At 37.7% G+C, this 21,699-nt stretch overlaps 2 protein-coding genes across 2 annotated transcripts in view; one reads left to right on the top strand and one right to left on the bottom strand.

The window, feature by feature from the left end:
* The window catches only part of CCT7 (chaperonin containing TCP1 subunit 7), a 140,494-nt gene that overhangs the window by 95,228 nt on the left and 23,567 nt on the right, over positions 1-21,699 (top strand). The window lies entirely within an intron of this gene.
* On the bottom strand, positions 1,022-20,824 carry LOC148311718 (uncharacterized). Its single transcript, XM_088256223.1, has 12 exons — positions 20,079-20,824; positions 17,424-17,492; positions 16,451-16,817; positions 14,927-15,147; positions 13,763-13,918; positions 12,650-12,730; positions 11,031-11,171; positions 10,016-10,131; positions 9,149-9,272; positions 6,682-6,784; positions 2,922-2,986; positions 1,022-1,291 (listed from the first exon to the last, which is right to left on the bottom strand). The coding sequence occupies exons 1-12, from the start codon at positions 20,496-20,498 to the stop codon at positions 1,214-1,216; spliced, it is 1,941 nt and encodes a 646-aa protein (XP_088112349.1). The 5' UTR covers positions 20,499-20,824; the 3' UTR covers positions 1,022-1,213.

Below are 21,699 nucleotides of genomic sequence, written 5' to 3'. Positions count from 1 at the left end.
AATATGAGAAAAAAAGGAGTTCAGGATCAGGTAAGCAGTTGATGGGGAGGTCCAATTCACGCAGCTGTAAATTCGACGCAAACGAGGAAAACAATGGAGTGATTTTGGGTAAAGGAGCTGAGGGAGAGACCAATTCATGGGACTGTAAAATTGATGTGTGAGGATCAGGTGAGGAGTTGAGGGGGACATCCGAAAATGGGGCATTTCAATATAACTTATATACAGTACAATTAAGTGTATAATTTCTCGGACCCCCAAAATTTACCTAAATCATAATAAAGCGTCTTCCGGCCAAAAAATGTATATATATATATATATATATATATATATATATATATATATATATATATATATATATATATATATATATATATATATATGTATATCAAACCCTTATCCGCAACTCAATGGTGCATAGGGCACTGCATCATATAAACGCAGTGTTATCTTGATCGTTAACACACGAAGGAAAGGTGATCAGCCCTCCGCTTCAGGTGCCAGTCCAGGGTAATATTGAATAAATATAAGAGTGAAAAAATCGCTTATATTTATTTGACCCCCCTGGGAATCGAACCCGGGACCTCCAGAACGGTAGCTGAGCGTGCTGACCATTACACTACGTAGGCGGATATATATATATATATATATATATATATATATATATATATATAAATATATATATATATATATATATATATATATAAATATATATATATATATATATATATATATATATATATATATATATATATATATATATATATATATATATATATATATATATATATTTTTATATATATATATATATATATCGTAGTCATACAGGAGATAGTGACCAACTTACAAAACGTAAAATGTTCAGGAGGGCCATTTAAGTCACTTTTGCTTGGCAACAAAATAAACACCAATGCAGTTAGTCATTTTTACCAAGTCAATATATTATACTTACAAGTTTAAAATCCTTTGGGATGTTTTCAGGGCAATATTAAGCTAGTAAGATATCAAATAGTCAACGATCACGTTTTTGTATGAAATGCACCTGGTCACTTTCTCCTGTATGACTGCGATATACACATTAACTCTCCCCCTCAGCCCTAAACAAAAAGGCGATTCGCGATATCCTCCCTCACACACGGTTGGTCGCCAGGTTCTAAGACATTGGCTATTTACTAGACGTTGATTACACATGGGGCGTGCGGTGGCGCGGGCCTGGCTACGCGGGCAGCACCGTCGGCTCCACCGGGATGTACTGGTGCTGCTCCGACGAGCTGCTCGAAGTGCAATACACCACCTGAAAATATCAACAACAAAATATATATAATTATTTTATTTTTTTAATTATTTATTTAATATAGTTACATTTTTAAGTACAACATAAAACAATTCCTAACCATTTAAGCATATCGTAGTCATGCAGGAGAAAGTGACCAAGTGCATTGTTTTACAAAAACGTGATCATTGACTATTTGGTATCTTACTAGCTTAATATTGCCCTGAAAACATCCCAAAGGATTTTAAACTTGGAAGTATAATATATTGACTTGGTAAAAATGACTAACTGCATTGGTGTTTATTTTGTTGCCAAGCAAAAGTGACTTAAATGGCCCTCCTGGACATTTTACTTTTTGGTAGTTGGTCACTTTCTCCTGTACGACTACGATACGGCAAGCTTATGGTTTTAGATTCGCCGTGCCTCTCCAAAAAAGAGACTGAGCTCTTGTGCTTGGAGAGGGACTTAGGAAAAGTAAATAATGGATCATTGTCAGACAGGAGGAATATCTAATTTAACATACTCAACCTATAAAGGATTGTATTAGACTCGTGAAGTGTTTATAACACCCGATATAATCAATATTTTCATTTGGAAAATTCGCCTTCATAAATATGTTGTTTTTCTAAGTCGGTAATGAATGACATCACCGAAACGATGGACTTATTTTAATGTTGGTGTCATTGCTAAATTATTGGCGGCTCTATTTGTTGATGTCTATGGTCCCCCCTCCCCTCATATTTGTATAAAACAAATGGTAGTGTAGTGGTAAACAAACAATCCACACTACTACTATTACAGCGCTATAAACCATAGACTATAAACCATATGACGTCATTAAACGTTCGATGACGGAAATTTGATGACGTATGCGAATGCACGTTTTTAGTTTTATTAACTTTTTAACCGCGTTAACTTTGTTCCTAAGAGACGCCCATGCGCGGCGGTAGTTTGCCGTTTTTTAAATGATTACTTTTATCATGTATTTAGTTTAGAAACTATTTATTTTCCTAAACAAAAACGTTCAATGGGATTCATTGTGCCTTTTTGGTACTCTATAATACACGCGTGTCACATTATCTTGAAATATATCGTAATATAAACAAATAAGATCGTAACATAAATAAATCAAAGCACGCATCGTGTGTCACTCTTACCCACTGGCGATGCGTAGCGTCGAGAGTGAGACGGATATAGGGTATGATTATGGCGCGGAACAATTACCGACCGCAAGAAAAATCAGGGATCTGTTCTTTTATTTATCCTTGTGATGTTACAAATTATTAGTCAGATATTTCAACAGATGTCATAAGGCCAAGGATTGACATATTATTTTATCCAAAGTTCCACACCATGAAAAAATCCCTCCAAGTTGAACTGAGGTTCGAAACTTGGAGTAAAGTAAAAACACAAACGGTTATGTCAGCCGCGTACAGGGAATGTTTTATGAAAACACATACGATTATGCGAGCCGCGTGGATCCGGTTAAAATATGTAAAGTTTAAACCTTCATATCTCCCTTAGTTCCCTACAGATGTCAATAAGAATGCTACCGATAGTCTTGTGATTTTTCATATTAATTTATTAGCCAATAAGCCAACATCGTGACAAATATCTATTCATATATTGAACGGGCGAGCTTGCTACTCACCGTGTTGTTCTGGCCGGCGTTGGATCCCATCATGTACTGGTGTTTGATGCTGTCTGAACTTCCATCTAGTTGAAAAAAAATATACTAGTTTTAAAAAAAATACACATTGAATAAATATTACAGGGGAAAAGTCACTTTTCCATATTTTTATTTAATTAATTTTATTTGAAAAATAAAAAAGTTTTTTTTTTTTTTTATTCTTTTTTTTTTTTTTTTTTTTTTTTTTCATAATACATAGATACATTCAATACACATATTCATTTCATATATACATTTACTATACGTATTACGGCTCTTTAGGCATGGCCTGTGTTGAGCCGAATACTAACATGGTAATACAAAATTTAAACTAACTAACTAACTAACCATCACGCCGCTTCCCCGCAGGGGTAGGCAGAGAGAATCGAACGCCACACCACTCTGTCTTTGCAAACATTCTTTGCCTCTTCTACATTCATGCATCTCCTCGTACATACCCGACGATTATTACGACTCCTGACCCGGCCGCTTTCAAGTATTTGACATACCTAATTGTGCCAAGTTTTCCTCGGTCGTCCTCTGCTTCTTTTTCCAACTACATTCGCTCCATAAATTTATGTTTTTATTTTTTTAATATTTTAATAATATTTTTTTTTAATGATTAGATTATAAACATAACATACAGGAGATCCAAAAATAATTTATAGTTTATATTAATTAGACCCTCCCTGGGAATCGAACCCGGGACCTCCAGCACGGTAGCCAAGCGTGCTGACCATTACACTACGGAGGTGGAATGATACACGTTTTTGAACCAAACTGTTGTACGGAGGTATACTTATATATATAATTATTATTTATTTCAAACTAGCTATATCGAGACACGCAGTGCTGTGGCTCAGTCCAGTCAAAAGGAAAATGAAGAAAAAAAAACACATAATTCCAATATGTTTTAATTTAGATTGGCTGTAGGTAAACAATATTTTAGCAGTTGTAGAGAAACAGCTTGTCCGCCAAATTTGTCCGCCTCCGTAGTGTAATGGTCAGCACGCTCGGCTACCGTTCTGGAGGTCCCGGGTTCGATTCCCAGGGGGGGTCAAATAAATATAAGTGATTTTTTCACTGTAATATTTATTCAATATTACCCTGGACTGGTACCTGAAGCGTAAGGCTGATCACCTTTCCTTCATGTGTAAACGATCAAGATAACACTGCGTTTATATAAAGCAGTGCCCTATGCACCATTGGGGTGCGGATAAGGGTTTTATTATTATTATTATTATTATATAGAGAAACAGACTGTCCGTCATAAACAATTTTTACATTTGATTATGTTCTTCTTTACATTCAATAGGTGGCACCGCCATTGCGGTAAAAATGTGCTAAAATAGATAAAATATTTTAACCTATCATAGGTAAACCATATATGCCTGTGTTTTATTGAAATTTCAATTATATATATATATATGTAATAAAATAACTAGGTACCTACCTATACATTTTATTAAGTACTTACAAAAAGTACCTACATAAAACAGTTCTACCACCAGATGCCGCATGCGTCGCTCAGAATTAAACAAAAGACTTCCGATAATATTATTGACTGTCAGAATCAGATAGATAGATAGATAGATAGATATAAAAATTATTATAAAGATAAATTAAGAATAAACTTTAATTACAAAGCAACACATTGTTTATTTTATTATTATACACCCACTTTACATATTATTTACACTTAATTTTCAAAAGGAAAATATTACCACGTTATAAAACGACAATTTTGTTAATTGGAAATGGATTATGAAACATTAGATGTATTAAAACAATTACTACAATATGTTCGGAGTGAGAGAGAAAAATTAGAAGATGATCAAAGAAAACGATTAGAAGATAATCAAAGAAGACGTGGAAATCTAAGAACTAGTGATAAAATTAAAGATAAAAGTCCATGTAAGATTTGTGAAAAATTAAATAAGGGAACTCGATATCACCCTGAAGCAACATGCTGGTTTAAAACAAAGGACGATGATAAGATTAATAATAAAAATGAAGATTTACAAATCACACAGAAACAGTGCTTGAAGAATGAAAATAAAAATAATGTGGAAAAAATTTCTACAAAATATAAAATAAAATATACTCCAGAAAAGAAGAATTTCGAAGCAGATTGTATGAGCAGGAATCCAGTATTAGAATCGAAGGAAAATGCAAATGAACAATTAAAAGTTGTAAATTTGGTTAAATTAGAAGATATTTTAAAAGATCAGAATAAAAATGAAGACATACAAATAACACAGAAACAGTGCTTGAAAAATGAAAATAAAAATAAAGTAGAAAAAGCTTCTACGAAAGATAAAATAAAATATACTCCAGGAAAGAAGAATTTAGAAGTAGATTGTCTAAGCAGGAATCCAGTATTAAAATCGAATGAAAATGCAGATGAACAATTAAAAGTTGTAAATTTGGTTAAATTAGAAGATATTTCAAAAGATCAGAATAAAAATGAAGACATACAAATAACACAGAAACAGTGCTTGAAAAATGAAAATAAAAATAAAGTAGAAAAAACTTCTACGAAAGATGAAATAAAATATACTCCAGGAAAGAAGAATTTAGAAGTAGATTGTCTAAGCCGGAATCCAGTTTTAGAATCGAATAAAAATGCAGATGAACAATTAAAAGTTGTACATTTGGTTATATTAGAAGATACTTTAAGAGATCTGAATAAAAATGAAGGAATTCAAAAGAAAAAAACAAATGGATTGAGAAAAACTGTGTCTACTTTAAAAGGGTCAAGAAGAAAAAAAAAATACAAAAAAAAAAAGAAAAAAAAAGAATGAAAAAAAAGGAAAAAAAAGGAAGAAAGAAAAAAAACAAGAAAGAAAAAAAAGAAGGAAAAAAGAAAGAAAGAAAAAAAAAAAAAAAAACTTTATCATATCACTAAACTTATACAAGAAGATGATCCGGAGGACGAGTGAAAATTTTACTATGAATTTTCATCCCCAAGGGGGGAGATGTAATAAAATAACTAGGTACCTACCTATACATTTTATTAAGTACTTACAAAAAGTACCTACATAAAACAGTTCTACCACCAGATGCCGCATGCGTCGCTCAGAATTAAACAAAAGACTTCCGATAATATTATTGACTGTCAGAATCAGATAGATAGATAGATAGATAGATATAAAAATTATTATAAAGATAAATTAAGAATAAACTTTAATTACAAAGCAACACATTGTTTATTTTATTATTATACACCCACTTTACATATTATTTACACTTAATTTTCAAAAGGAAAATATTACCACGTTATATATATATATATATATATATATATATATATATATATATATATATATATATATATATATATACTTATACATATACATATACATATACATATACATATACATATACATATACATATACATATACATATACATATACATATACATATACATATACATATACATATACATATACATATACATATACATATACATATACATATACATATACATATACATATACATATATATATATATATATATATATATATATATATATATATATATATATTTATATATATATATGTAATCAATCTGCTTCGCAAATAGATCATAATGAATATTAATATTTGCCCACAGCTGCGGGGAAGCTGTGTGACGATCAGTCAGCCAGATAAATCTCATGACACGGTAACGTCGGACGTCCCCGGTACAAGCGCGGGCAGGCGTCACTGACCCAAATAGAGGCGGTAGGTACTACTAACCGGCCTGCTGGGAGTTTGGTGACGCGGATCTGTTCTCCAGCTCGCAGCCGAAGAGGCAGTGGTGGACGGTCCAGCGCGGCTCAAAGGGTATGTGCGTCTTCACCTGCCAAACAAAAAAAATATATTTATTGATATGTAAAATTCCATTTTAATTTATGTATTAATTTAACATAAAACACAGATTTTTTGAGTATACTAACACACTATCTGCGGGCGCATTTAACCATACTATAACATATAATAACATTTTACCCGACGGATTCTCCAGTTCTTTGGACACGTTGCGCGTGGCAACGAGGATAGCCTGGAACGACTAGTTGTGATCGGTAGCCTGGAGGGAAAGAGAGGGAGAGGAAGATCCCCCACACGATGGACCGATCAAATTAAGGCAGCAGCAGGCACCTCGGTGGTTGGAGCGCTACGTGCAGCGCAGGCAAGGGATAACTGGAGAAGAGTCATTGCTTCTGCAAGGGTCACAACCCTCAGCGATGAGGAATAAGACGGAGAAGAAGAATATACATTGATATGAAATCAAAAGATGCCGCAAAAGTCATGCGTAAAAATAACTGACACGCAAGTTACGAGTCGTGTGAAACGGTGAAATTACCCTTCCCGCAGATAGTGTGCTAAGTTGTATTTTACTAACAAAAACACATAAAAAATTAATATTCTGACAATTGTTTCGCCTTGTTAGGGCATTATCAAACGAAACAATTGTCACAATATTATTTTTTTATGTGTTTTTGTTAATAAAATACAACTTAGTAGACTCGAAAAATTTATTGAATTTTTTTTTCATTTTAAATTAATACATATTTTTTTTTTTAAAATCCTTATCCGCACCCAATGGTGCATAGGGCACTGCGTCATATAAACGCAGTGTTGTCTTGATCGTTTGCACATGAAGGAAACGTGATCAGCCTTCCGCTTCAGGGTAATATTGAATAAATATTACAGTGAAAAAATCACTTGTATTTATTTTACCCCCCTTGGGAATCGAACCCGAGACCTCCAGAACGGTAGCCGAGCGTGCTGACCATTACACTACGGAGGCGGACATTAATACATAAACATAGATAACTCATATCGCTCACTCCTTTCAAGAACATCATAAATCAAAAATTGTCAATTTTCAGTTGTGCATGTTTTCCGAATGTCCAAAAAATGTACTATATCCCAGCAAAAGTGGCATATTTTCAACTTAATATTTACCCGCTACAGGGCAAAAAGTGTTGTTTTTGCATTTTGAAGAAAAGGTATTGTTTAATGATTTTTTTAAATATACTAAATATTTTTCAAATGGAGAAAAAACCTTCAGGTTTTACCTAAAAAGATCTGTTGCACAGTAAAAAGTACAATAAGTGGCTTGATATTTATTTTTAATACATTTTATTATATTCTTAAACTTTAAAAACGATCTCCTGAAATATTAAGTTTTTTGATATATGACGTTGTTGAAAGGAGTGAGCGAAGTGTGCGCCGGGTTAATGAAAGTCTCCGATATGTGGTTTCGGAGACTCGCTGGCCCGGCTGCGTAATATGGCAACACTGCAAAGATCCTTCAGACATGTAGATCATAGGACCGATCGGTGTTGCGACACGTGTGGGGGTTAGGGAAGCAAAGACAATATTTTTCAAACGGAGAAAAAACCTTCAGGTTTTACCTAAAACAAATTTATGAGGCGAATGTTATTGGGAAAAGAAGCAGAGGAAGACCGAGAAAAACATGGCACGATCAGGTATGCCAAGTACTTGAAAGTGGTCAGGTTAGGAGACGTAACAATCGGCGGGTATTTATGAGGAGATGCATGAACGTGGAAGAGGCGAAGAATGTTTGCAAGGACACAGTGGTGTGGCGCTCTATTCTCTCTGCCTACCCCTGCGGTGAAGCAGCGTGACGGTTAGTTAGTTAGTTTTGTTAGGTTTTACCTAAAAAGATCTTTTGCCCAGTAAAAAGTTCAATAAGTGGCTTGATATTTATTTTTAATACATTGTATTACATTTTTAAACATTAAAAACGTTCTCCTGAAAAATCAAGTTTTTTGATATATGACGTTGTTGAAAGGAGTGAGCGATTTAGCAACATATTGAGATCTGGATTATCTCCAATTATAGGAGTTATTTACCACATTATTTTTTGACATCTCAACACAGATGCAGAAGAAAAAGGAGGTCTGGGCATTTACGGGGCTTACGACCGTCATATGCTAGTCTAAGTGTCGGGTTGTGGTCCCGTGGTTAGGTTAGGTTAGGTTAGATGAAGAAGAAAATGGAAGTCTGGGCATTTACGGGGCTTACGACCGTCATATGCTAGTCTAAGTGTCGGGTCGTGGTCCCGCGGTTAGTGTCGCGACCTATACCTTTCTTATCCTTAAGGATCAATCCACCCAACGGGTACAAACGTCCCTCCCGTCCACGGTGTGTTAGTCATCATCTAGCGTTACAAGAGTTCCGAGCGGGGACTCACCTTGAGCTCCGTGGTCAGCATGAGGATGTGCCGGCACGGCAGCCGGAAGACGCGGCTGAAGAGGCAGGAGCACTCCTGCGTGGAGGTGCCGTACTTGCTGATGGAGTTGGCGCTCTCCTTGTTGCTGCAAGCAAAACCCCAGTCAGACACGAGACAAAGTAATTTTTTTTTAATTTTTTAATTTTTTTTGACATCTCATCAAAGATGAAGAAGAATATGGCGTCGTAAGATAAGCAGTTATCAGCAGCCCTAAGAAGGACTTTTTTGTGAATACTACAAATTTGTTTAACAGCCCTGAAAAGGGCCTTTAATCTGTCTATGGTAACACTAAAAAATGTGTGTTTTATTGCTTGAATCCCTTTTTGCCTGATGGCCCGGAGAAGGACGGAGCGCTGGTACCTACACTGATGTGTGGAAGCTACAGTAATCACAAACAACGTTAAACAGTGATTGGTAGTTTTCATATTATTTTTAGACATCTCATCAAAGATGAAGAAGATTATGGAAGTCTGGGCACTTACGGGGCCGACGACCGTCATAGGCTGGTTTAAGTGATCACTTTACACACGTGTAACATTCGCCGATTCTACCCATTATTGACAACCACACTACTCAAATTCTTGGAAGTTCTATATATATATGAACCAATTTAGAAACCTTGTTCTTGAATCACTAGAACTTCACTAGAGACATCTATTGGTTAGATGTAAAGAAGCCCCGTAAATGCCCAGACTCCCATATTCTTCTTCATCTTTGATGAGATGTCAAAAAAAAAAAATAAAATAAAATAAATAAAATATATATATATATATATATATATATATATATATATATATATATATATATATAAATTGGAGCACTGCTTACCCGGTTTGGTTTTGCTGGTTGAGTGCTCTCTGAGCGAGGATGGTCTGCTGGTGGATGAGGAAGTAGGCGTACTGGGTGATGGTGTCCGTCGGTGACTGCTTGGAATTTATGGTGTCCTGAAATTGTACGGTGTAAATCAGACGGTGAATAACTGAAGAGCGATATATCAAGACATATATTCTCATGTAACCTTTGGTGGTTGCTATAAATAGTTTATGTCCGAATCACTCCACACAATTTAATTATTTATCTGCATTTTTTGTTTACATTTCAAGCTCACTCCTTTCAAGACGCTCACTCCTTTCAAGAACGTCATAAATCAAAAATTGTCAATATTCAGCTGTGCATGTTTTCGGAATGCCCAGAAAATGTACCATATCCCAGCAAAAGAGACATATTTTTAACTTAATATTTACCCGCTACAGGGCAGAAAATGTTGTTTTTGCATTTTGAGGAAAAGGTATTGTTTAATAATTTTTTTAAATATATTAAATATTTTTCAAATGGAGAAAAAACCTTCAGGTTTTACCTAAAAAGATCTGTTGCCCAGTAAAAAGTTCAATTAGTGGCTTGATATTTATTTTGAATACATTGTGTTATATTTTTAAACATTAAAAACGTTCTCCTGAAAAATCAAGTTTTTTGGTTTATGACGTTCTTGAAAGGAGTGAGCGATTTGGGTCCATGCATTTATATTACAGGGTGTGAGTTTTTCCCAATCGGGCCAGTAAATGTGTGAGTGATTCCCAACCGAGCCAGTGAGAGTAATTCCCAACCGAGCCAGTGAGAGTGAGAATGATTCCCAACCGAACCAGTTAGAGTGATTCCCAACTAGACGGGTGAGAGTGCGAGTAATTTCTAACCAAGCCAGAGAGAGTGCGAGTAATTCCCAACCGAGCCGGTTCAAGTGCGAGTATAACCCAACCGAGCCGATTTGAGTGCGAGTATTACCCAACCGGGCTAGCTCGAGTTTGAGTGATTCCCGAGTAATCAAGTAATGTGAGAGGATGACTACCTGCAGCCTGGAGAGGGCGTAGACCCGCCGGCTGTCCTCCACGGTGCGCACCACCTGGAAGAAGAAGGCCACGAACTCCTCGGGCTGCAGGCCCGCCGAGGACGACAGCGGCAAGAAGTGCTCCACCACTTTCTCCACACCCTGATAAAAAAAATATAATATAAATATTAGTTTTTTCTCCTCTCCAAGTTTGGCAATTCCACTTATTGACATTTTACCAAAAAACGTGCCTCATCAATGAACCAAATTTTGCATTGAAAAATGAGGACGGTTTGGTCACGTGGATTGAGTGAAGAAAGAACGGTGAAAAAAATTTACGAGGCGAATGCAGTAAATGTAGAAAACCGAGGAAAATTTGGCATTATAAAGTATCTCAAATACTTGGGTGTGGTCCAATCAGGAGCCGAAATAATCGGCAGGTATGTATGAGGAGATGCGGGTCACAATAGACCTAATATGGTCGCAGTGACATAAAGGATGCAAGATCCCTTGACCTAAAAAAAAATAAATATAAATGAGAAGATGAATGGTGAAAAAAAATTACGAGGCGTATGCAGTAAATGTAGAAAACCGAGGAAAATTTGGCAAGATAAAGTGTCTCCAATACTTGGGTGTGGTCGAATCGGGAGCGGAAATAATCGGCAGGTATGTATGAGGAGATGCGGGTCACAATAGACCTAATATGGTCGCAGTGACATAAGGGATGCAAGATCCCTTGACCTAAAAAAAAATTAATATAAATGAGGAGATGCACAAATGTGGAACGGGCGAAGATTGCTTGCAGAGGCGGATCGGTGTAGTGCTCTGCCCTCTCTGCCTACCCCTGCGGAGAGCCGCGTGACGGTCGGTTATAAACATAACATAAATTGTGTACATTTTTATAAAGATCAATTTTAAACATATTTAAAAAATTTTAAAAATTGCATAGACCCACCAAGACACCTTGTGTGTCTTGTCGGTAGAGTTCTTTTTACGCACATTTTTTAATGTTTAATCGTTTTAACCTAATATACACACAAAAAAGAGAGAGAAAATTAAGAATATAAACTATTTTACAATTTTCATACAATTAACTCTTGATCATTTCCCCATTCCTTTATTTTGCCTTTGTTCCATATTTTATTTTGACCTCTAACCTCCGTCGGCAACAAATAGAAAATGTTTGTAACGATATATTGCTGTGTTGGACTCCCATACTTACTGTTAATTCTTGGGACTATCAAACCTGCGTTGTGGGTAAATCGTGTATCATGGCTGTGTACTAGAAGGTTTCTATATTTTTGTCTAGTAGATACAAAGAATATTATGAAACCTTGCCAAATATATACACCGTGTGGCGTTTGAGCTGCCGCTTACTCAGAAAACACACAGTTTAAATATTCAGGGCTGTCTTGGGACTATCAAACCTTGGTTGTGTGTAAATGGTGTATCATGGTTGTGTACTAGAAGATGTGGATACTTTTTTCTAATTTTTGTTAAACTATGATACTCATCCACAATATTCCACGTACCGGAAGTAACTTTAAATGTTTATAAACCAAGATTGGATTGTCCCTTTGATTATATGTATGACTGGGTACATTTTTTTTTATTATGGAGTTCATTGGTTAGCTAGTTACCTTATGCAGTACGTTGGTGAAGTTGTCACCCTCCAGCAGCCTCGGGATGCGGTTGGCCGCACTGCCCAGCAAACGTCGCAACTGTAAAACAGGAAACAATCGTTTATTTTCAATGTCCGCCTCCGTGGTGTAATGGTCAGCGTGTTTAGCCACCGTGCCGGAGGTCCCGGGTTCGATTCCCAGGGGAGGGAGGTGAAAATAAATATTAGTGATTTAACTCTGTAATATTTATTTAATATTACCCTGGACTTGCTCCTGAAGCGCAAGAGTGATCACCTTGCCTTCGTGTAAGTAATGATCAAGAAAACACTGCGTCAATTTGATGCAGTGCCCTATGATTATATAATTTTTTAAACCCTTCTCGTCCCAAGTGTGTTGACTTTTTTTCTTGGGGTCAAATAAATCCATATGCTTCTCGATCTATGTTGAGATGATATCGCTTACTCCTTTCAACGTCATATATCAAAAATCGTCAAATTTCAGTTCTGCATGTTTTCGGAATGCCCAGAAAATGTACTATATCCCAGCAAAAGCGGCATATGTTTAACTTAATATTTACCCGCTACAGGGCAGAAAGTGATGTTTTTGCATTTTGATGAAAAGGTAGTGTTTAATTATTTTTTTTAAATATACTAAATATTTTTCAAATGGAGAAAAAACCCTCAAGTTTTACCTAAAAAGATCTGTTGCACAGTAAAAAGTTCAATAAGTGGCTTGATATTTTTTTTTAATACATTTTATTTTGTTTTTAAACTTTAAAAACGATGAAAGGAGTGAGCGATCTGAAGTATAAAATATGTTGAAAAATATTAAAGAAATAACAGTATGCTAAAAAAACCAAGAGAAAAGTCAAAATTTAGCTAAAAAAACATATAAATATATAAAATAGTAAAAACGATCTAGTTTTTCGATATGTGACGTTGTTGAAAGGGGTGAGCTCTATGTGAGACGTGTTGAAAGGAGTGAGCTCTATGTGAGACGTGTTAAAAGGAGTGAGCTCTATGTGAGACGTGTTGAAAGGAGTGAGCTCTGTGTGAGACGTGTTGAAAGGAGTGAGCTCTATGTGAGACATGTTGAAAGGAGTGAGCTCTATGTGAGAGACGTGTGACTCACCCTGCCGAGCTCCGAGTCCTGCCCCTTGAGCAGCGTCTCCACCAGCGGCTTGAGGGCCGCCACGCTGGGCGTGGGCGTCACGAGGCGCGCGGACCAGCGCGCTATCTGGAACACGTTGTGGCACAGGTGCGCGCTCGGGAAGCACCACTTGATGGCCTGCAAACGCACAAATCATTCACGGTTCTAACCGCTTGACGCTCGGTTGTTCTTTCTCACAAAAATACTTATAACCAACAACTAAACTAAAAATATCAAAAACTAACTAACTAACTAACTAACCATCACACCGCTTCCCACAGGGGTAGGCAGAGAGAATAGAACGCCACACCACTCTGCTTTGCAAACATTCTTCGCCTCTTCCACGTTCATGCATCTCCTCATACATACCATAAAAATATCAGATTTATTTAAAGAGATTTCTACTGCTATAATAAATTCATAGTGATTTTTTCACTGTAACATTTATTCAATATTACCCTGGACTGGTACCTGAAGCGGAGGGCTGATCACCTTTCCTTCATGTGTTAACGATCAAGATAACACTGCGTTTATACGACACAGTGCCCTATGCACCATTGGAGTGCAGATAGGGAGTTCAATAATTAATATATACATTACAAACTAACATTTAAGGCGTATACATCAAAAAAACAAATAGAAAATAAGCAAGAAGACTCTTGTTAAATGTGTAGAAGAATCCCGCTTCGGAAGACTCCTTCGGACACATGGAACAGATCAATATCCAATGTGATATTGTTCAACATAGCGGTAGCTCTTCCTATAGGCATAACCATCGGCAGGTTGGTTCTGTGTATAGGAATGTGAAACAGTCTATGCCGACGCTGTCTTAGGTAACTATCGGGAACATACAGACCAATGCTCCGGAAATTTCAGGATTATCGATCATACCGCGCAACAATCGATAAAAATGCCTCATCAAATACACATTCCTTCTAGTCTCTAAACTATTGTAGCCGAGCATACCCTGGAGGAACTGGGTCGGGTAGAGCCGAGGATAATAGCCGTACTCTCTCATGTAGAGATACCTCAGAAACTTTTGGACTTTTTCTACCATAAGAGAGTACTATCACATTGCCGCCCGCACTGGACTCCGGGGAGTCTTGCCTCCGGGAAGCGCTGCCTCTAGGCGTCGCGAGCAGTTACCTCGGTGTTCTGCTCCGGATCGGCCACGATGCAGCGCACCTGCCGCCAGGCCGGGTTGCAGGACTTGAAGGTCTCCAGCAGCCAGCGCACGTTGTCCCCGAGCGTGGAGATGCCGGCGCTGACCATCACCGACCTCCCGTTGCCGTCCTCCGTGAGCAGCAGCGTCAGCACCTGCCGCACGTAGTCCGGGCTGCCCGACACCGCGCTGCGGAACTCTATACCTGCGACCGGAGACAAGACCTCGATAAGTATTATTATTAATCCCTAGGTGGAGCATACGGAGTCCACAAACTGTCTCCAGGCTTTTCTGTCGGCTGCCAGCTCCCTCGCATCCTCCCAAGTCAGATCCGCGTCCCGAAGTTCTGACGAGAACTGCCGACGAATTGTCTACAATCTACGAGCTGTATGCTAGTTTTTTTTTTTAAATATTTTTATTTGTATACATTTATTGAAATCACAATTTATACATACTTAGATTTTTTTTTTTGCAGAGACCCACCAAGCCACCTTGTGCGTCTTGTCGGTGCAGTTCTTATTTAATACAATTTTTTATTGTTTTTAACCATTTTAACCTAATATACACACAAAAAAGAGAAAAAAAATTAAGAATATAAACATTTTACAATTTTCATAGAATTAACTCTTGATCATTCACCCATTCCTTTATTTTGCCTTTGTTCTATATTTCATTTTGACCTCTAACCTCCGTCGGCAACAAATTAAAAATTAGAAATTAAATGACAGAATTAAATTAAATGACAAATTAAATTAAATGACAAATTAAATTAAATGACAAAATTAGAAATTAAATGACAAAATTAAATTAAATGACAAATTAAATTAAATGACAGAATTAAATTAAATGACAAATTAAATTAAATGACAAAATTAGAAATTAAATGACAGAATTAAATTAAATGACAAATTAAATTAAATGACAAAATTAGAAATTAAATGACAGAATTAAATTAAATGACAAATTAAATTAAATGACAAAATTAGAAATTAAATGACAAAATTAAATTAAATGACAAATTAAATTAAATGACAGAATTAAATTAAATGACAAATTAAATTAAATGACAAAATTAGAAATTGAATGACAGAATTAAAAACGACGATATAAGAAAGGAACGTAAGGCTGAACGAGGAATAATTGAGTAGATTAGGAAGAGTTCTTTGCGGCGGTATGGACATGTGGAGCGAATGGATAGCGAGAGAATGACTAAGAAAATATATGTGGCGAATTTTAGAGGGAAAACAGAACGTGGACGACCGAAAAAGACTTGGCACGATCAGATCAATCAGAACCTAAAATCTGGCAGTGTCAAAAGTCTGCGTAATCGGAGGGCATGTATGACTAGATGTATGGATGTGAAGGAGGCGAGGAGTGTATGTCAGGACAGAAGAGTGTGGCGTTCCATCCTCTCTGCCTACCCCTGCGGGGAAACGGCGTGATGGTAGTAGTAGTAGAAATAAATTTAAAATTAATTAAGCTAGAGAGAGGGGGTGGTGTGGTCTCACCGCTCTCGATGCACAGGAACTGCGGTATGGAGTTGAACGCAAGCTGCATGGACGGCGTGGTCAGGTAGACGCACTTCAGCACGCCTCCCTGCGAGTGCAGGAGCTTCACGCCCGCGTCGTGCTCCAGCTGCAGCTTGCGCACCACAAACTCGTATTTAGCGTTCAGCCATCGCGCGGCCGCTTCGCTTGGCGCCGTCTCTTCCGCGCCCTCTCCGTCGGCCGCGCCCGCCAGCTCGTACTCCTGCTGCCGCTGCTGCTGCTGGTGATGCTGCTGCTGCTGCTGCTGCTGCTGCTGCTGGACGACTGCGTGCTGCGGGGGCTGGGGCTCCCGGGACACCTCGTAGCACTCCTCGGTGGACTCGTCCACCTGGGGAGAGAACATACTCGTATCAAAGGCCCCGATACCTTCGTGCAAAGGCAGCAATGTTTATGTAGGCGATGTGACTACACCGTCGAGTTGGCAGCGCTGACAGGCGTAACGAGACAAATGAGAACGGAGATTGCCGAGCGAAACCAATGCCGGAACGGGCCGAGCTCAAACGCGTTGATGTCATCGGACGGTTTTATTGAGACTTTCATTTTGCTTCTTTAATTTATAGAGTATTAAGTAATTTTGTCCGCCTCCGTAGTGTAATGGTCAGCATGCTCGCCTACCGTGGAGGTCCCGGGTTCGATTCCCAGGGGGGTTTAATAAATATAAGTGATTTTTTCACTCTAATATTTATTCAATACTACACTGGACTGGTACCTGAAGCGGAGGGCTGATCACCTTTCCTTCATGTGTAATCGATCGAGATAACACTGCGTTTATATAAAGCAGTGCCCTATGCACCATTGGTGTGCGGTAAGGGTTTTAAAAAAATACCTAAAGAAATTTTTGAAAAATATTGTAACTCCGCAGTTACTGTTTTGACACGGTATTTAGGGAACGCATCTACCGCGAACCTGAATGGGGAAATTTCAATATAGTTACCTTTATCGCATACTGCATCAGCTCTCCTTCGATATCGCCCTCCGGTTTCTCCGTAATCACGCTGCCGCCCTAAAAATACAAATTTTAAGTTGACACTTTTTACAGGGCTTCCATAGGCTGGTCAAGATTCTACCCATGATGGACAATCACACTGCACAATTTCTTGAAACTTCTATATATATATATATCGATCAAACTCGAAACACAGCGTTTGAATTCACCAGAAATAGAGACATCTACAATCTTTTTTCAGAATACCTGTCCTTGGAACTAATTATGAGCAGAGTTCACCTATGTTTCCAATGGCTAGTGAGTACAACTCATGTTTTACCCAGGTTGACATTTTTAATTGCGGAAAATCTGTGTTGATAAGTCGAATGGTGAGCATATTGTCCTCTCAGGATCTTTAAAAACCATGCTTCTCTGCATTGTATGTATGTCCCTACTAGAATCAACATCACACACACACACACACACAGCGACTACGACAGTTTAGCGTAATGGAATTCACGCGCAACGTGTTCACGCACCGATCAAGAGCTCCGATCCGAAGAAAGATGGACAAAAGCGCGAGCCAATCTAAGCGAATCATTGTTTTAAAACGCTAACTGAAGTGCCGGATGGTAAAATTCCGAGTAGTGCACAAACGCCCTATGGGCGATTATCTTTAGCGTGATGGAATTCACGCGCAACGTGTTCACGCGCCGATCAAGAGCTCCGATCCGAAGAAAGATGGACAAAAGCATATGGTTTCTAGTTGAATACCAATTTAATTTAACAGAAGGGAAGCAAGATGAAAGCGGATTACTTTTAACACAAATTTATTCAGTTCTAGAAAATTACAATCAAGAAAATACTTAAGAATAATCGCGTGATTCTAATATGAGAACAGTTGAAATACGTGTCGATCGGAGGACGGGCGGTGACGAAGTGTGACGGGCTAGTTTCCGCTCGTTGCGGGCTCCGTAGGGTGTTCGGTTATTCACTCGATTCGAGTTGCCCTAGTAGATGTGTGGGTTGCCACAAGCACAAGCCAATCTAAGCAAATCATTGTTTTAAAACGCTAACTGAAGTGCCGGACGGTAACATTCCGTGTGATACCGTGTAGTGGACAAACACCCTAAGTGGGTAAAAACCCTGATTTGTGAACAAAATGTTATCAATAAACTTCAGTGGAACCTCCATTTACACATCCAACTAAATTTTATACGTGTCCCGTATTGTGTCCCAGTCGTTGTCCCGTGGTTATGTCGCAAACTCTTAAGTCTTTAAGAATTTGCAAATCACATAATAGATACCTACTGATCACTCATTTCACTCTCATAAATTAAAATTATTACACCTTGTTCCATATAAAGGCCAAATTATGAATTATCTTGAAAATTTAGAAATACAAAAAAACCTGAATTCTAATAATAATTTATCAAATATATTGTTTCAAAATTCTTCACCATTGCTTTCCATTTTTCCTTTGTTTTCAAACTCCGTCCCTTGACTAACCCCTTCCCCTTACTTTCCCCTCTCCTTATTTATAGAACAATTTTATATTTGAGTTATTATACAGACCTGAATGATGGAAGTTTAACTTCTGAAACATGTAGTCTATAATAAAACTCAAGTGGTAAAAAACGAAGTGTTTTCTTTAATCATTGACTCTTAAGTCAGTTTCTCGGTGCGAACCCACTCTACCACAATTTGATACCTATTTCTAATAATGAGCTGCTTAGACTCACAGAAATAATATGAAATTGTAATATTTGTGTAAATAATAAAAACACAGTTAATTCTCTTCTTAAAAAAAAAATTCTAATGGTTTTGGAAACGTTTACAAAATTCATATCCTCATCGTCTTACTCTTATCGGCACCGAATAGTGCATAGGGCACTGCATTTTATATAAGCGGCGCTATCTTAAAAGTTATATGCATGAGTGAAAGGTGATCAGCCCTACGCTTCAAGTGAAAGGTAAACCTGAGTGAATAATTGAATTTTAATTTATTATGACCATCCTGGGAAACAAACCTGAGATCTCCGACATGGTAGCCAAACTTGCAAAACTAAATTATCAGTGCCCTTACCGGTTTAGTCCGCCTCCGTAGTGTAGTGGTCAGGACACTCGGCTACCGTTTTGGAGGTCCCGGGTTCGATTCCCAGGGGGGGTCAAATAAATGTAATTTTTCCGCTCTAATATTTATTCAATATTACCCTGGACTTTTACCTGAAGCGGAGGTGTGATCACCTTTCCTTCGTGTGTTAACGATCAAGATAACACTGCGTTTATATGATGCAGTGCCCTATGCACCATCGGGTGCAGATGAGGGTTTGAAGAAGAATAAGAATTAGATTTTTTCACTCTTATATTCAATATTACCCTGGACTGTTACCTGAAGCGGAGGGCTGATCACCTTTCCTTCGTGTGTTAACGATCAAGATAACACTGTTTTTATGTGATGCAGTCCCCTATGCACCATTGGGGTGCGGATAAGGGTTTGAAGATGTATATACACTGTTAAAATTTGTGTATTATGTATAGTATAGTATAATAAAAATGTAGTCTGTTGAATTTTTTGTATCAGGAGCACAGCACCTGCAGGAGGTATGCGATATGCATTTTGCGCAATATTTTGAATGAATGGGGGCTTTGTATGGGTCTTACCTCTCCGGCAGCGTTGACATATTGTTCCTCTTGTCCGTCTTCTTTCACATCGTAGATAGTTTCCGCCATGACGATCCTCCCCGCCGAATCCATGACGAGGTTGCCCCCGAACGCGAAGTTCCCGGAATGCCCCCCTTGCTCGTAGACTATCACAGTGTTGGGCCCAAGATGCACTGGCTCTCCCTTCATGTTTAAGAACACCGGCTGTTCGTAATTCCCGTCCATTTGCCCGTGGATGATCTGCTGATTGGGGTTCACCGTGAATTCGACCGCCTGGGGAGCTATAACTTCGACCTTTTGAACGGTCGACTTCGGCTCGTCAGCCTTCGACCGACTCCCCCGCTTCTTGGCGTCAGCCTCGGAATTTTCATCGCCACTCTTGCGCTTTATCACCGTTTTTTTAACCTTCTTCTTATCCATGTCGAAAGAACAGACTTTCAGCTACAAATCTACCTTAAAATCGTAAACATTACGTGGCTGTTTATTGAAATACGACGACAATTTCGCGAGTCGATTCTGAAATTTTCGAAATAAACAAACACATATTTCACAGAGCGCTTTGGTGATGCGGCCGCCTTAGAGTCACTTTCCACATTTTGAACGCGCTATTTACGATTCCTAAGTGTCTCACTCGCGACTTTCTTTGTTAAAAAACGAGTAAAACTGTCAAAAATCAAAATAGTATTTTACGAGAGCTTAGCGCAAAACCGAAACGGCGGCCATCTTTGCTTTGTGTCTCTTTTCATTGCGCAGTGGCTTGTTTCTGCGCTCGCGCATGTTCAAATAATGGCTCCAAAACTTTCGCCATTCGTTTTCATTTTCCACATAAAATGTACATTTTTCGACTTTTGAAAATCATATTAATCTCACTGGGATAAAAAAATTATGACTAAATTTCATACTTTTACAAAATCACAATAAAAGTTAATTTCAATTGATTTTTTCAAATCCACCTAAGTACTTACTTCTACGATATTATCTTGTTATGTTGGTGTCCGTGTAATCACTCATACATTGTAAGTAAGCCTGGTCTGCTTATATACGTATGTCCTTACTCAAGTATTACGTCATAAATCACCATATCCCTTCTTCATTCAAGCGTTTTCAATGCAATCATTCCACTCATAAACTAAAATTTTTACACATTGTACCACATAAAGGCCAAATTATGAATTATGTAGAAAATTAAAAAAAACCTAAATTCTGATAATAATTTAATAAATGATATATTGTTTCAAAATTCTTCACGTTTGCATTCCATTTTTCCATTATTTTCTAACTCCGCCCCCTTGACTAACCCCCTCTCCCCCTAACGTACCCCTCTCCTTATTGATAAATCAGTTTATTGTTAATTTCATTTAGACCTGAGGATGGAAGCTTAGCTTCCGAAACTAGAAGTCATAAATAAACTCGAGTGGTATAAAAACAAGTGCTTTCTTTCAATTTTCAAATGTACTTCATTTCTTCTACAGACCTACATAAACACATTTATTATGGCACCGCATTGGTTCAACGCCGTGTAAACATTATCACATCACACGAAGGCAACGTTTTCAGTTATGTGCTCCATATTCTTGGATAAAGAAGTGAAATATATTTTATAGGACACAGATGGCGTAAG

This window comes from Brachycentrus maculatus, unplaced genomic scaffold (assembly GCF_059751285.1).
Source record: "Brachycentrus maculatus isolate JH-2025_06_01 unplaced genomic scaffold, ASM5975128v1 h1tg000059l, whole genome shotgun sequence".
Lineage (NCBI taxonomy): Eukaryota > Metazoa > Arthropoda > Insecta > Trichoptera > Brachycentridae > Brachycentrus > Brachycentrus maculatus.
This window is presented reverse-complemented; position numbering and strand designations above follow the sequence as displayed.

Excerpts from the sequence above, each read along its gene's own strand:
- LOC148311718 (XM_088256223.1), bottom strand. The coding sequence starts at position 20,498 with ATGGATAAGAAGAAGGTTAAAAAAACGGTGATAAAGCGCAAGAGTGGC. Across the intron at positions 17,493-20,078 it reads ATGTCAACGCTGCCGGAGAG|GGCGGCAGCGTGATTACGGA; the intron begins GTAAGACCCATA and ends TTGTATTTTTAG. Across the intron at positions 1,292-2,921 it reads ACGCCGGCCAGAACAACACG|GTGGTGTATTGCACTTCGAG; the intron begins GTGAGTAGCAAG and ends TGATATTTTCAG.